The 15,927-nt window shown below is 56.7% G+C and overlaps 2 protein-coding genes across 6 annotated transcripts in view; both read right to left on the bottom strand.

Annotated features, from left to right (window-relative positions):
- Positions 1–84: 84 nt before the first annotated feature.
- Positions 85–5,067, bottom strand: Caskin2 (CASK interacting protein 2). Its single transcript, XM_036195331.1, has 10 exons — positions 4,886–5,067; positions 4,473–4,608; positions 4,327–4,387; positions 4,127–4,215; positions 3,876–3,986; positions 3,701–3,802; positions 3,445–3,583; positions 1,833–3,302; positions 1,525–1,747; positions 85–1,225 (listed from the first exon to the last, which is right to left on the bottom strand). The coding sequence occupies exons 1-10, from the start codon at positions 5,065–5,067 to the stop codon at positions 1,135–1,137; spliced, it is 2,604 nt and encodes an 867-aa protein (XP_036051224.1). The 3' UTR covers positions 85–1,134.
- The window catches only part of Tmem94 (transmembrane protein 94), a 35,239-nt gene continuing 23,888 nt past the window's right edge, over positions 4,577–15,927 (bottom strand). For 2 of the 5 annotated variants that reach the window (XM_036198267.1, XM_036198265.1), the window contains 26 exons: positions 15,630–15,781; positions 15,189–15,291; positions 14,894–14,980; positions 14,540–14,656; positions 14,211–14,267; positions 13,822–13,926; positions 13,520–13,684; positions 12,924–13,133; positions 12,334–12,649; positions 11,904–12,077; positions 11,417–11,519; positions 11,111–11,328; positions 10,192–10,373; positions 9,978–10,116; positions 9,609–9,724; positions 9,374–9,473; positions 8,977–9,085; positions 8,585–8,774; positions 7,394–7,471; positions 7,070–7,155; positions 6,739–6,820; positions 6,128–6,276; positions 5,948–6,042; positions 5,742–5,835; positions 5,431–5,601; positions 4,577–5,150 (listed from right to left, as the gene is read on the bottom strand). In XM_036198267.1, the coding sequence (XP_036054160.1) occupies positions 5,078–5,150; positions 5,431–5,601; positions 5,742–5,835; positions 5,948–6,042; positions 6,128–6,276; positions 6,739–6,820; positions 7,070–7,155; positions 7,394–7,471; positions 8,585–8,774; positions 8,977–9,085; positions 9,374–9,473; positions 9,609–9,724; positions 9,978–10,116; positions 10,192–10,373; positions 11,111–11,328; positions 11,417–11,519; positions 11,904–12,077; positions 12,334–12,649; positions 12,924–13,133; positions 13,520–13,684; positions 13,822–13,926; positions 14,211–14,267; positions 14,540–14,656; positions 14,894–14,980; positions 15,189–15,291; positions 15,630–15,781 (3,471 nt within the window). In that variant the 3' untranslated portion in view covers positions 4,577–5,077. The other 3 variants (XM_036198268.1, XM_036198266.1, XM_036198269.1) reach the window with 3 other exon arrangements.

The raw sequence follows: 15,927 nt of genomic DNA, 5'->3' as shown, positions 1-15,927 counted from the left end.
CAGCCCAGGCTCTGTCCTTGTTCTGGGAGACTTTTTTACTTTTTTTTTTTTTTTTTTTTTTACTGGAAATGAGCCTTTTGGGAGTGAATGACAACTGGTTTATATTAAAATTGTAAATTGCTTTAAGAAAAACCTGTGGTAGATTCATGAAACATCCATGAAGGGCTCCCTTCCCAAGGCTGCAGTCACCATCCCTCCACACTGCTGAGTGCCCCAAGGTCTGGGTGAAGGGAGAGTCCCGGATTGGGAGGTCTGACGCACAGATCCGAAACACAGCCCGGTCCCGCGGAATGGCACTTTCATTGGTGTTAGTTGGGGACGAGGTTAATAGTTACAGATCCTGGGCCTGGACCAACTGGGTCCTCCGGCAGGAGGTGAGTAGAGGTTCTTCTGTGGTGTGAAGGCCTTCTTCCCCAGTGCATTCCTCAGGCAGTTAATAGATAGAATAAATTCCATTTAAAATATATGCATTTCTCTCTGCTTGAAAAATACTATGTACAGTTGTGAAAGTTTGGGCACTGGGGATCTATCTGTTAACCTCACTGCCTCTGACCCTGGCCAGCACTGCCTCCCCGGGTGGGATGGCCAGAAGGGCAGGAGGTGACAAGGTCACTGGGCACTGGCAGAAAGGCATGTCCCTGCTGTGTATTTACATCACCTATGTACACTTGCACGGAAGGGACCAGCCAAGTACACAGCTTCCTCACAGCCTCCCAGAGCCCTAGAGCAGCTCAGTGGGTGGCCAGAATTCCCTCAGCACCGAGGCTTTAGACTGGGCGGGGAGGCGCAAGCATCCGAAAAGCCCTGCGGCTACCTCCTCCTAGAGAGTGCTCTCACCAGGGTCCCTGTTCAGGGGCCAAAGCTGAGCAGTCAGCTGTACACAGGAGGGGCCTTGCTCCCTTACAGCTGAGGCCCTTCAGTCAGGCTCTGACAAGTCCTTTCAGCCCCGTTTGGGTCTGACAGCCACTGCTTGAAGCCGCAGGAGGGCCTCTGCCGCAGAAGGGTACTCCAGCTCAACCAACCCCCAGCCTGTTCTGTGGGTGCCAGGGTCTTCTTCCATGTTGGGCCACAGGCGGTGAACACTGGCAGGCCACCGTGGGTACCATGGGAGGGAGGGCCACAAGCCGGTCTTGCTCAATCCAGCATGGCATCCAGCTGGTCAGCTAGGGCGTCAAACATGGTGCTAATGTCGTCCAGAATGTGCTTGGTAGAGGTCGCTGTGGGGCTACATCAAGGGAAAGCCTTAACAAGATGGGTCTGCTGCCACACACTTGTACCTCACCTCTTACTGTTTATAACCTCCCAGGAGCAGGAGTTACCATCCTTCCCTTACAGAGGAGTTCAGAGGCTCAAGGACAAAGGCTTTGGCTAAATGAATGTCTTAAGCGACAGTCACCAGGAACCCATTGGCCACCCTGACATCCCACTAGAGACCTCCTAGCCCAGACTCTGCCTGCAGTGTCCCCTTCCAATGCTCCCAAGCCCAGCCTTCTCTCCTCCCTCTGCACCCAGCACCCAGCTCACCCCTCTCGCTCCTCGGTGCCAATGCTCTTCTCAGCTGCCCTGAGCGCAGCTGCCAAGGATGAGCTGGTCTGCTCCAGTCTCTGCTGGGCCCGGCCTGAACACACAGGCCCAGTACTCTCGGGCCTTGGAGGAGGTACCGGGCGGGGGCCAAGCCGGGGAGCCAGCTTTGGGCCAGAAAATGCCAGCTGAGTGCAGGCCACAGACACAGGCTTGGGAGTTGTTCCTGTAGAGACAAAAGGTTACCATGTGACTTGGCTAGATGTGACCCTGCACACAGCAACCTTCCCTGGGCCGGCCTCACTTCTTACCTGCTCCAGGCACTTTGAGGAGGGCAGCAGGGGCAGCTGGAGGCTCTGTCTCCACATTCAGCCGACTGCCTGCTGCCAAAGCTGGCCCAGCAGAGGTCCCTTGGTGGCCGGGGGGCTGAGACATGGGGCTGGGAGAAGGGCCTGGAGTTCCTTGAGATGGAAGGCTGCTAGGCTCAGACCGTGGAGGGTTAGAGGAAGTTGAGGGAGATTCACAGGGGGCCTGGGAGGGCAGGGGAGCAGAGGGGCTGGGGGTGTCACCACCCACTACCCCAAAGGCCAACAGTGCAGTCTGGAGTGGCTCTCTCTCTTTACATTTGGGCCTCCGTTTGACAGTGTCGGATTCTGTGAGGTTGAAGTCAAGGCCAGGGAGTACAGGTGTCTCCCGGGGCGGGGGACCAGCTGGCTTCGGCCGCTGCTTAATAGTCAGGTTCCCTTCCTCTGCGAATGGTAGCCCTTCTCCTGAGCTGCCCCGAGATGGGGATGTTCCCTCAGGCCCAGGCTCCTCTTCTTCTGTGTCCGACACAGGGCCAGTTGGGGCAGAGGGACCGGGGGGCTCTGAGGGGCCTGTTGGCTCACTCAGTGTTCGCCTCCGGGGACCCGTGGCCCCTTCCTTGGGTCCTGGGCTTCCCTCTAGTGAAGGGGGCTCGGTGGAGCCAGAGACCGAACTGAGGCGCTTGGGGGGCGGGGGCGGGGGTCCTTTACGACGGGCGCGGAGGGCAAAGGACTGGCTTCGGGGGGTCCCTCGGGTTGGGGTCAGGCTAGGGCTAGTCCGGGCAAGGGTGCTGCGTCCCGGTCTCCGAGTAAGGGTGGCATAGCTGCCCAGGGCACCACCCACTGGCCCCTCAGCCTCCCCCTCGGTCTCCCCCTCAGCAGGGCCAGGGCGGCTCAGGCTGTGGGACCGGCGTTTGGGCCGAGGCGGGTCTGGAGGAGCGGCAGGAGAGCCAGCCAAATAGGAGAAGGCCCGGGGAGCACCAGGAGGGGGCCCTGGGGCTGGGCTAGAGGGTGAACTCTGTGGACACATAAAGACATAAGGGGCAGGTCCTTGGCCAGGGAGTGGGGAACAAAGCTTAGAGGGGCGCTCTGTACCCTCTGGAAGGTTCCTCTCCTGTGGGGCACTGGGGTCACCCATACTGGGCTGAGAGGCAGGCTGTTCCTGTGAGTGACCAGATCCCCGTGAGCGTGCACCAATGCTTTCCTGGCTGGGAGAACGGGCAGGTGGGACGGGGAGTGGTTCCGGGCCACCCCCTGCCATAGCTGCCTGTAGCTCTGGGCTCAGCTCAATGCCCTGAAATGTGAGGAGGCGAGGACCAGCCAGAGCTGGACCTTCCCCGTTCTCCAGGCCTTCAATGGCCATCAGCTCTGGACCCCTGCTCAGCCGGCGTCCACCTTCGCCGAGGGCCTCCCCATGCAGCAAGCCCCTTCGAAGTTCTGCCAGCCGCCTCACACCTAGCATGAGCTTCTTCTGATGCCCTGGGCAGGGGTAGACAGATGTGGGTGGGTTAGCTGGGTCTAGGCTTGTCCCGTTTGCCCTGGATAGACCCCTTTTTGCCCGAGTTCTCTCGGAGATGCTGGAGATAGTTGGGATCAGGGACCGCCTCCAAGTGGTCCTTACCCAGCTTGTTCACGCCTATCTCCTGCAGTTCCTCCCAGGTGAGATCAGCCACCAGCCCCATGGAGTCGTAGCCACTGCTCACCAGCTGCTTGTGGTACTGTGGCAGCCCCAGTGCACACAGCCACTCCAGCAGATCCACCTGGAAGAATGCCATCATCAAAACCTGGCTCTCCCCAAGCTAGAAAGGGCGCTTCCTCACTCCCAAGGCCACAGCCCTGGATAAGAGCCAAGGGCCCCACCCTGTCCACCTGCTCACCGGGATATAGTTGGGCAGCCACTCAGCAATGTTGAGCTGGGCAATCTCTGAGGCGATCTTCTTCCGGTGTCCAGGTTTGGTGACCCCAATGGCCGTCAGATCCTGTCACCCAGATCACAGACATCAGGGCCCTCCACTGCCTGCTGGGCCTGCCTTCACCTGCTTCAGTACTCACCTCAGGTGTCATTCGACTGATGGTCGGCACATCATAGCCAGCCTGCAGGAAGTGGGCAGTGTAGCCTTCCAGCTGGAATTCGCTCAACCAGTTATGAATGGCCTGTGCATCCTGGGGCATGGAGTGAGGTGGGATGGAGATGTCAGCTGAGAAAGGGACTAGCCCATTGGCCTGTACCTTCCCCAGGGCCAGGGCTAAAGTCCTCTACTCTCTGCCAAGGCCTGAAGCACATTTCTCAGTAGGAACCTCACCTTCCCTTCCAGGAGCTGCTCTGGCCTCACATCCTGGGTGAAGATCTCCCCAGAGCGATAACTGGCCAGAGGGCGGTGGCTCAGGTTGTCTTCGAGGGGATAAATGACATCAGAAGTGGTTGGAAGAGGGGTGGGCAGGAGCGTGCCTTTACCTCCCCCTGTGCCTCCCAGCCAACACCAGTCCCATTTAGCCTTCTTACCTGCCAGGGATGGGGCGTGCAGGCCTGACCGCACCTGGTCCTCACTGGCAGAGGGCAGTGGCTGCAGTCAGAAGAAGAGCCTACTCAGTACATGGAAAACAGGTAATGGGCAGGCCCTGACCAGGCCCAGGTGCCCTCCCTCCCACCTGAGCGTTCTCAATAAGGAGGCCAGTGCCATGGCCATTGGTGCCTTCAGAACTCTGCCCACTGCCAGCGCTGCGGATGCTGCCCACACTGCCCTCGCGGTCCTCCATGGATGACTTATGGCCAGCTGACGCAGGGCTCCAGAGGAAGGGGAAGGCCTCAGGACCACAGCCAGGCCCTCGCCCCGGGAGAGGGACATGGGTGGCGGGGGGACACAGCATCTTGCACAGCAGCAGTCACTGAGGCTGCCATCGATGCAAGAGCCGGAGGTGTCTAGTAAGGGGACCCCAAAGAGAGGTATCACACAGGGGAGGGAGCTAAGGGTCCCTTTACCAAGGGCCTGAGGTCATACATTCAAGAGTGCCCTGGCAAAGCCAGGGCGAGCCAGGGCAGTCCTGTCAGATCATGGCTGCACCCCCTCGGCTCCTTCATGAAAAGCCCCAGGGTCAGGAAGACAGCAGCGTCTCCGGTGACTATTGCTGAGCCTTCAGTGCCATGAGGCACAAAGACAAACCCTGAAACATTCATGATACCAACACCCCAGACTCGGGTCAGTCTGGCTCTCGCCCCAAGAACCAGGGCAACGATGGCCGCCATGGCCAATGGCTCAGAAGGGAGAGTTCATGCCCAGCTTAGTTTCAAACTGCAGCTTCTGTCGCTTCTGGTAGCGGACACGGACCCTGATGAAACAGATGAAAATGCAGTTGACAACTCAGCCTGGTGATTCAGGCCTGCGATTCTAGCTTCCTAGGGGCTGAGGCAGGAGGATTGCAAGGTCAAGGTCGATCTACTTAGTGAGAGCCTGTCTCAAAAAGTAAAAAGTGCAAGAGTATAGCTGGCTTCCTCTCTAGCACCAGGGAAACACAGGTTGGCACAGCCCTCCAGACTCGAGGGCTGAGCAGGGCGACAGCAAGGGGCTGGTGGGTCTGGGGACGGCCCAGCCGAGTGCTGCCAGCTCACCGAATCTCATGCAGTTTCACAACCTCATTGGTGACTACCACGAGGACCAGGGACAGACAGCCCAGGAGCCATGTCAGCAGGGGTACATCCTCTAGGCCAAAGTGGACACGTGTGTCCCTGTGTGTCCACAGCTGCAGGTCCACAACCGTCTGGACCACCTGGCCTAGGAGCCTGTGGAAGGAAAGAACAGTCCTGTGTGACCCGAGTCGTCTTGCTTTCTCGGTACAGTTAGTTCAAGGGCAGCCAGACCCATCTTCCTCCCAGCTATGGTCCCAGCCCTGTCCCGCGGCCCTCCATCAAACACTACTCACACCACAGGCACGGTCACTGCCCACCAGAGATTTGTCAAGGGACTCTTTCTCCACAGAGGCTTAGTGCGATGTACATGGGTGATGGAGATAAAGACTAGGAAGATTGACCAATGGGGTGTCAAGGCTTCCACTGACCCAAAGTCTTGCCTCCCACCTTGGGGCTTCCCCATTAGCAGTCAGCAGCCCCAGTGAGACAGAGTCCTCACCTGTATGCAGAACAATCAGGGCAGCTGTGAGCTTCTGAGCTGACAGCAACCCATTGGCAAAATCCCCAAACCAGGCTGGAGCTCTGTCATCATTGCTGCCAAAGGAAGGCAGAGGCTCAGCCTCCTGAGGCCTGCAGGAGAATGGGCTGCAGTGGTGAGGCAAGATGCCCCAGGACCCACCTGCAAAGCATGACTGAGGAGCAGTTGGTGAGGTTGCGGGCCCGGGCACTATCACAGAAGCTCTGCAGCGTGAAGCCGAAGCAGATGAGGCATGAGCTGACGGTGAGGCTGAACTTGAGCAGGAAGCAGAGGAAGAAGTAGTGCTGGGTCTGCAGCAGGGGGAGGACCGTCAGCCCATGCTGAGTGCTCCCGCAGGAGGACGGTCAGCCCATGGGGGTGCCCCCTCAGGAGGATGGTCAGCCCATGGGGGTGCCCCCTCAGGAGGATGGTCAGCCCATGGGGGTGCCCCCTCAGGAGGATGGTCAGCCCATGGGGGTGCTCCCCCAGGAGGACGGTCAGCCCATGATGGGTGCCCCTCCGCAGGCAGGCCAGGCACCTGCTCAGCTTCTTCATGTTTTTGCAAGCTCTCCGCAAATGGTCACACCTCAGGGAATATGGACTGGAAACCACATTCCCAGCAAGGCTCTGTCTCAATTTTGACCACCACCTCCACTAGCCAAGTACCAGCTCTCCAGGTCCCTGACCTCTGCCGAGCCTTCCAGGTTAGGCCTACCAGCCCCAACCCTCAGACCCTCTGAGAAGCCCTGGTAACCTGGGTCTGCCTTACTTACCTTCTTAGGAATGGATTGAAGATTTTTGCCTGTTGCCATGGACATGATGGAGCTATGTGGCGGTTTCCCCAATAGAGAGACGCTGAAATCAAGCGTGGGTAAGGACAGTGGCTGCTGCTGTCTCCCAACTCTCAAAGGGAACACCCACAGGGGATCTTGGGATGAGGCCCACTCCAGTCGTGAGGAGGGCTAAGACAAAGGGGCCTTGCCTCAGGGCTGCCTTGCACCAGAAGTGATCCCTGAGTCATCTAGGAAACGCTGGGCCCCTTGGGATGCCCACTGACACCCCAGCCCCACTGGCTGGGCACAGAGGGGCTTCAAGACCTCTCACCTGAGCAGAGGGTAACAGAAGCAGGACAGCCATAAGATGTCAGTGGTACTCAGGAGTGGTGGGAGCTGGACCACACAAGAAAGGAACTAAACCAGGAAAGAAAATGTCACCAGATTTGTAGCCCCGAGGATACCTTGCCCTTGCCCAACAGACTCAACATCTGGACTGAGAGGAGCAGGGAAGAGAGAACACTTCTACCAGTGGGGTCATCTCCAAAGCTGAGGGATACACAGAGGCATATGGTTTTCTGCACCCCGACTCCTCAGACTCAGACCTGTCCCTCCCTTATAAAGAGAGGTAATCCCTGTGTAGGCCCCGGATTACCTGAATGATCACAAGGGTCAACTGGCACTGCAACAGGAAGAGGAAACACTTCCGGATGCCATAGGTGGCGTGCCGAGCCTAAGGACCAAGAGGGACAGTGATGATCCAGTCCTGCCTACTTGGCCTCTCTCAAGCCCTACAACAAGCAAGCTTCAGCCAAAAGCCACATGCCCATGGTGCTCCCGTGAAGAAGAGCCTTATGCCCATGGTGCTCAGATGAGGAAGAGCCACATGTCCATGGTGCTCAGATGAGGAAGAGCCATATGCCCATGGTGCTCAGATGAGGAAGAGCCACATGTCCATGGTGCTCAGATGAGGAAGAGCCATATGCCCATGGTGCTCAGATGAGGAAGAGCCATATGCCCATGGTGCTCAGATGAGGAAGAGCCATATGCCCATGGTGCTCCCGTGAAGAAGAGCCTTATGCCCATGGTGCTCTGATGAGGAAGAGCCATATGCCCATGGTGCTCTGATGAGGAAGAGCCAATGCCCATGGTGCTCTGATGAGGAAGAGCCAATGCCCATGGTGCTCTGATGAGGAAGAGCCATATGCCCATGGTGCTCAGATGAGGAAGAGCCATATGCCCATGGTGCTCCCGTGAAGAAGAGCCTTATGCCCATGGTGCTCTGATGAGGAAGAGCCATATGCCCATGGTGCTCTGATGAGGAAGAGCCAATGCCCATGGTGCTCTGATGAGGAAGAGCCAATGCCCATGGTGCTCTGATGAGGAAGAGCCATATGCCCATGGTACTCTGATGAGCAAGAGCCATATGCCCATGGTGCTCAGATGAGGAAGAGCCACATGTCCATGGTGCTCCCATGAAGAAGAGCCATATGCCCATGGTGCTCAGATGAAGAAGAGCCATATGCCCATGGTGCTCAGATGAGGAAGAGCCATATGCCCATGGTGCTCAGATGAGGAAGAGCCATATGCCCATGGTGCTCTGATGAGGAAGAGCCATATGCCCATGGTGCTCAGATGAGGAAGAGCCATATGCCCATGGTGCTCTGATGAGGAAGGAGCAGATACAATTCAACTGCCTTAGGGAGCTTCCCTTGTTCCTCCCACAGGCCAGGAAAGCAGGAAGCATGAGGTCTAGAGAGCCCAGAGGTACCATGTGTTCCAACTCTACCTTCTAGGGTACTCCAGAGGGTCCTGGGCCATCCCCCAGTAGCCATCAGAGACCCACCTGCTCAATGAGCCGGATGATGCTGATGGTCTCTTCCTGGCGAAAGGTCAGGGAGCAAGGCAGGCTGTTGAGTTGCCCTGACAGCTGCAGGGGACAAAGGCCATCGGAAGCCTGGGCCATGGTGGTGCTGGTGGCATAACCAAAAGTCTCCCAGGAACATCGGGATGGGTACAGGGGATCCAGGGCAATGCTGCTCAGTGAAGGGAAAATCCACCCATGAACTATTCTCTATAAAAACTGTCTACCACAAGACTGGAATATCCCATCCCTTTTCTACCAGACACAGATCCCCGGGTCCCAGCCAAGGCAAATCCCTAGCTTCATGCAGACCTGTCCTCCCAGGGTCTGAGAAGCAGAGAGACTGGCCCACGGTCCCAGAGTCCCTCTCTGACCTGACATCACTCTGAAGGAAGAGGCAGCTGTTTCTCAGGTTGGCAGAGCTGCCCAGGCAGCAGGTCACCTCCCCATACTCCTGCATGATCTTTATCATCTCACACATGGCTGTGGGCAGGTGAGAGTCACAGGAGTCAGGCAGAGGCCCGTGAGGTGCTAGCAGCACCTCACAGACCCAAAGGACAGGGAAGAGTGGGGAGCAGAACCGCCCCCCCCAGCAGCACAGCACAATCACATAACACTCACTTCAGGCTCCCTGAAATGGGCATGTCTACAGCATCACCCCACTGGGTGCCAGCTAGTCCCAGCCCATGTTCTTTCACTCTTATCCCCTCTGAGCTACTCGGTGCCCATCCCTGCCAGAGCTCAGAAGAAGGGGCGGGCCACAGCACTCACTATCAGGGGTACAGTCAGTGAAGAGGGGCACCAACAGCGGTACGTTGTCAATGTTCTGCAGGTGGGGCCGCACCTGATGGATGCCCCGGGGCAGCTTGGCCTGAAGGAAGCAGAGATGTCAGTAGTCTCAAAATAGGGAGCAGAAAATCACCTCTCCTGCCTCCTCCTCCTGCCCTTCACTTCCTGTATCAGTTCTTGGCCACTTCAGGACAGAGGACAGATTCCTCAATCATACCCGGTTGCAGTCCTCCAGGAAGCTGGGGATGTCACTGTCCGTAGGCTGGAAGCTGACAAGGTCTGAGTGACCCTCCTCCTCCAAGAGAAGGAGTCCTTCTGCATCATCTCGGGACACTGTGGGGATGAAAGCCTGTCCTCACCTTGGGCCAGCCTTCCGGGAGGCTAAACCATGCACTGCAGGTGGTATACAACCTTCTGCCTCTAGGCCTCCACTTTTAATAGCCCACTGTTACTGCCCACAAGAACAGGGGCTATCTCCCAAGGGAGTGTGCTTCTAGGCAGGGTCTACATGAGTTCCTCCTAGATGTATTTCCCAACGAGGGGACTGCTCCACACTCACTCCAGCCCTGCCACTCTTTGCCCTCACCCTGATTCAGGTCATCATGGAGAGAGCCTGCATGGCTGGGGCTGGAGGGAGGGATCTCAGAGCCAGGCATGTCACCGTTGGGCGTGAGGGAGATGTGGCAGTTCCAGCCTGTTTCCAGGCCCATCTTTTCAGCAAACACCTGTGAAAGGCAGATGGCCATGAGGAGGAAGGGCTCAGGAAGATCAGTGGGGACAAATGGGAAGGCTCTCCCCACCTTGCTTTTGAGCTCATCCTCCAAAGAGAAGTAGACAAAACGGATGCAGGCGTTGACCAGCCCATCGATGAGGCGCACGATGTCCAGTCGGGCCTGGTACTGGGAGGACACCATGCCCATGAAGATCTGACCGCTCAGGGCCTGCATGCAGTCTTCCTTCTCCAGCACCTCCCCGATCCCTTCTTCAGGCAGGCACAAGGCACAAAAGCCAGCCGGCATGTGGCAAGACAATCAGGACACAGCCCAGTCAGGACATGGAGAACCAGCAGATTCCAGGAGGCAGCCAGGGCCACACACAGAGGCCACACCCAAATCAATGAGCATAAGGGCCCCAGGGGATCACACACACAGGTGCGCAGAGTCAGGATACATAAAGAGCCAACACACATAAGAGAAAAGACAATGAGAGGTAGTCATCAGTGAGACGACCATCCTGGGGAACCATGCTGAACACCGCTCAGCTCCTGCCCAGCTCTGTTCCAGGACTCAGGGGCTAGTCCCATCCTTAGCACACGTCTCCTGGGCTTATAAGATATGGCCAAATATGCATGCTTGGGACGGAAGGTAGAGTTCATGTCCCTCTGTTTGGTTTTTGTCTAATTCTGATAAGACAAAGCCTTATAAATGCGCCATTTTAAACTTTTCTAAGAAAACACTTTTATATGCATTAATCCTCTTGACCACCACAAGAAACCCATGAGGAAGGGAGAGAAGGCATCTAGTTTTAGATGAAGAGAAACTAAAGGATTCCCAATGCCATGGGCTAGTGAATGCCACACCGGCATCCCAATTCTGTGGACTGCCCACGGCATTTTCTTCTGAGTGATACCATATAGCCCTCTGAAGCCCTTTAGTTCCTGGGCTTCTCAGCCCCAGGGAGCCCCCATGTCATTCCCACTGAGATGGAAGTTCACGGTACCATCAGAACTCCAGCTGTTGCGGCGGATGTTTGGCTTGATGGGGACAGTGCTAGGCAGCTCGCACATGGTGAAGATGCTGTTCTGACCAGGTACCTGCACCAGCTCAATGCACTTGCCATTGAGCTGAGAGGACAGGGTGCAGTTCATGGGCTTATAGGCAAAGGCAGAGCAATAACCAGATAGGCAGGCTCGCTGGTAGAAGTCCAGCACTTTCTTTCTGCCAGAGAAGTAGAGAAGAAGGAAGACAAGAGGTCTTGAGATGCCCGTGACCATCAGGCAGGCCAACCAGCAAAGCCCTCACTCACCTGTCAGAACCTGAAAGAGGGTAGATGTCAGCACCATCCCAGAAGTCTGTGCAGGCCTCCAAGACCACGTCAGCAGTGCCATGGGACAGCATCTGTTCTGTGCCTAGGACAGGGAAAAGAGACCACATCATGAGGCCACAAATCAGCTCCTGCCTTATTCTGACCTAGCACACTATAGTCCTTACAGAGGGTGCAAAGGTACTCCTGACAGAGAAAGGGACTTCCCTTCAGACCTCCTGGTCAGTAAGCCACCAGGGGAAACTCTAGACTAGTAATGCCGGCACTACAATCCTCATCCTTCGGAGAATCCCACTCTGTGACTCTGGTCCCCAGGCCCAATCCCTGCCACATCGGAGAGCCTGGGAAGTTGTCTAGCATTCACTTGACCTCTCTTCCCTCCCCTGAATAAATGAGAGAGGGAGAGTCTCCTGCCCACCAAGCCCGGGAAGGTGTGGCTGAATGCCAGCTGAGCCGAAGCATGGCTTACTAGTGGCAGTGTCTTTGATGAAAAGGCTGATCATGTGGCTGAGTGGGGGACGCCGCTTGGTGACACAGGAGGGCCGTCCCAGGGAAGTCTCCTTCACAGTCTCGGCACTGGGGAGGCGGTAGAGCGCCAGGTGGTTCTCCTGCTTGAAGAGCTCCTTGGCCCCTGGAGTGAAGCCTATGAACAAGGACAGCAGGAAGGGCCTTAAGAGAGGAGACAAGGCTCCCCTGGCCACCTTACCCCGTGGAAAAGGTGGGAAGACAGTTGGCCGGCCAGCTTCTGCCACCTTTATATCCCAACAACTAGTCATCTTGCCAGACTAGAGAGCTAAGAATGGCAAATGAATGCCATGCCAAGGACAGTCAGGCCTGCTCTGAAAGATCAGCAGTCACTCAGTCAGCCCCGGCCCACACCCCCGGCCCAGCACCAATACCGATGAGACGGGCCAGCTCGCACAGGCCCCAGGGCACATGCACGGGCAGCACGGCACTGTGGCTCTCCTGCAGGGCGATGTTGCACAGGTGGTCGGAGAAGCGGCAGAGGCGCTCAGTGACGCTGGCGTTACACAGATTCAGCAGCACATTGAGGCCCAGTGGCTTCAGGGAGGTGAGGTGTAACTGCCAGTTGGAATCATCAAACTGGATGCATGACGGATTCTGCTGGTCTTGGGACAGGCTCAGCATCTCCAGGTGGTAGTCACACACAAAGTCCTCGGCCTCGTAGGGGTCACCCTCTGTCCCAGGCTGGGCCTGGAGGGAATGTGGGGGTAAGGGAAGCCCCAGGCTGGGAGGAGGTGGGGAAGGCTGTCATGCCCAAGCAGGCCCAGAACTAGCCCCACAAGCGAGCCCATCTTCCCCAGGAGGGTGCTCATGCCCACACTCTCCTACGGGAACAAGGATTGCATGAGTCTCCTGTGCTCTTCCAGGCCTCACAGGTTTGAACTGAGTGATTTCCCTTTGACAGGGGTGGCAGGAAGGCCTGTGACAGACAGGGTGGCTTCTCTATGCTGTCTCTTCCTCTCACCTTGCTGGGCTCTTCCTCTCCACCTTCAGTGTCCCTGCTGAAGCTCACGTTGGAACCAGATGGGTGTTTGCTGCGGCCGTGTGCTTTGTGATGTGAGCAGGGCTCTGAGGGCTTGGAACCGTCGCCAGGCCAGTCACCACGCTCCTGCTCGTTGGAAAGGTGCAGGGTATTGTTCAGGGAGCCAGCAAGGAGGGCATCTCGTTCATGGGGCTGAGGAGAACAGGAACACAGGCCTAGGACCAGAGTCCCATGGCCGCTGAGGATCAGGGAGACGGGGCAGTTCTGGGCTCCTAACTGCTTTAGCCTTCGTTTATTTGTTTGTTTGTTTGTTTGTTTGTTTGTTTGTTTTTGATACAGGTTTCTTTTGTGTCGCTCTGGAGCCTGTCCTGGAACTCACTCTGTTGAGATCTGTCTGCTTCTGCCTCCTGAGTTCTGGGATTAAAGGCATGTGTTGGCCACTCACCCTTCATCTTAACCAATCAGAAGTCCCAGGAATCCGGAGCCCCTCTCTGCCTTCTAAGCCACACTCTTCCAAGGCCACAGGCCTGGCTCTGAGGCTAAGCAGCCCAACCTAACTTCATGGGAGTTGGCCATACCTCCTCTTCTACCTCAGGATGGCAGAAGGAGCGGGTAGACAGGTCATCAGTGAGGTCCTCATGGCTGCTGTGAGGGGGTTCCACCTTCCCGCTGAAGAAGAGTACAGTTTCTGGGCTAGGATTTGGCCATGATAGAATCCCCTGCTTGTCTACACAGCACAGCACCTAGAGGGAAAGAAGCAGGATTAGAAAAAGACTCATCAGTATTAGTCTAACTGCCTAGTGGCCACACACAGAACAAATGAACAATTCAGTGAGAGGGTCTGGTGCAACAGTACATCCTCCCGCCAGGGCCTGCTCACCGTAACGGAGCCCAAGCTATGCAGCAGGCTGGCACTGTGGCTCAGTGTTGGTGATGTCCCCTGGATCACCCTCAGAAAGTGACCCCAAATGCAGCGCAGCATTTCCTGGTGGGAGACAGACAGTCCGTAAGGCCATTTGGGGCTCAGCCTTATTTGTTTGCCCAAATCAAGGAAAGTCCAGGGAGATGCCAGGAAGTAGGGTTCTAGGACAAGATGCTGATACAGGATCAGGCTTGGGCCATGCACACATACACAACAGGGATGGAGGGGGCAAGCGCTCCAAGAGCTCAGTTGGAGATCAAGGCCACAGAATCCCAGAGATCCAGGAAGGCCACGGCCCTCATGCCTGCAGGGGCCTGGAGGAAACCCCATCTATCTCAGCAGTTTACCTGAGAAGAGACAGCTTCAGTATAGCTGCTGAGAGTATCCTCTGAGAACTTGGCCAGCTGCACAGAGACAGGGTGAGCATCAGTGAGGAACAGAGCCGCCTTCTCCAAGACTTCCCTGTCTACACAGCTGGATGAGCAAGGCTCCAGACCACTCTGGTAAAGAGCATCAGGCAATCCCAACTCCCCACGGATGGGATCTACACCTGGGCCTGGCCTAGAACCTATTTGGTAACAGAAAGTACCTGAAACCATGCAGAGATTCCCAGGGCCCTAACATGCTAAAACCCCACTTCCTGCCACTGTCCTCTAGCTGCTTTGGAACAACGTACCAGGGAACTGGGCGAGGCCTTGCTCATCTGGGCCAGGACACGAGCTTCTCCACAAGCAGTAGCCAGGACCCAGAGGACTGGGAAGAGCAAAGGGAGGATGGGCAGCATGCCATTCACCTGAGAAAGAGCAAGGCACATGCCAGGTCCTAAGGAGATGCTGCTCCAAAGGGAGGAAGAAGGGGAGGGATGCCCTGCCACATAGCCATCCCCTGGGGAGGAGGAGTCAGTGGTCCAGGGAGCTGGAAGAAAGGGAGGCAAAGGAGACAATCTTAGCTAACCCCTAAGATGCTCTGGGCTGCAGAAAGGGAGGAATGAGACAGAGAAGCACAGCAGGGAAGAAAATGCCACGCTTGCCTGGAGCTGGAGAAGGGTGTACTGCCATGAAGTGACCCCAGGTGCATTGAACATGAAGCGCAGGGCATTGGTGATGAGAAAGCCAGCCTGTGGGGACAGGATGGACATAGTCTTAGTGCCTTCCCCCAGGGAGGGACAGAGCTGTAGGCCCCTTCCTTTGCCATTCACACCGCTGGCTCTCTCTGGCCCTCCTAGATGCACTCTCCCTGCCCTGCAGCCCCTCACTCTCACCTGGCTGGGCCCCGAAGCTCACCCACGTCTGGCCCTCTCCCCTGCCCTGCAGTCCCTCACGCACCAGGACCACTGGCACAGCATAGTGGAGCATCACGGACTGGACTGTGAACCTTTCATTGTCCAGAGCAGTGACTGGGCGAGACAGGGCTGTGTCCAGGCACCATCTGCAAAAAGAGGCAACCCTCCATCTCTTGGGGGAAGATGCCAGACAGCCACACCTCGAAAGGGTTCTGGCCTCTCTCCTGGACAAACTTCAAGTTTGTTCAAATACCTCCAAGTTCTGAAATTCTCTAGTCAGCCTTGGCCCCGGCCTGGGCCACACAGTGGCCTGGGAGAGGGGCTGTGGCCACTGCCATGGGTATCCCTCGGTCTGAAAATGCTCACAAGAGGCTGAGCAGGTGCCTACCACCAGCAGGGCCAGGAATGGATGAGGGCCCTTCCTTGTCATGGGAAGCACTGGAGGAGAAGGGGGTGGGGACAGGACAGGAGAGGGGCATGCTACCTGATGTTGTCAATCACAGGAGTCTCCAGGACCCGGAAAAGCCGGTGTTGCTGGGGGTTCTGTGGCCCTTTCTTCACTTCTCCCCTCGGTGAGGGTGGTGGAGAGAAAGGGGGGAACAGGTCTCCTGGCTCCAGGACAATGTGCTCGTCATCCTGCAAACAGGGATGTGGAGTGAAAGTTCTCCATCAGAGTGCATTGTGGGGTTTGGGGGGTGAAGAGGTAGGGGCTGTTTGTTTTGGGGTTTGTTTTGTTTGGTTGGTTGGTTGGTTGTTTTCTTTGTTTGTTTTTTGTTTTTTTC

Source organism: Onychomys torridus, chromosome 8 (assembly GCF_903995425.1).
Source record: "Onychomys torridus chromosome 8, mOncTor1.1, whole genome shotgun sequence".
In the NCBI taxonomy this organism is placed as follows: domain Eukaryota; kingdom Metazoa; phylum Chordata; class Mammalia; order Rodentia; family Cricetidae; genus Onychomys; species Onychomys torridus.
This window is presented reverse-complemented; position numbering and strand designations above follow the sequence as displayed.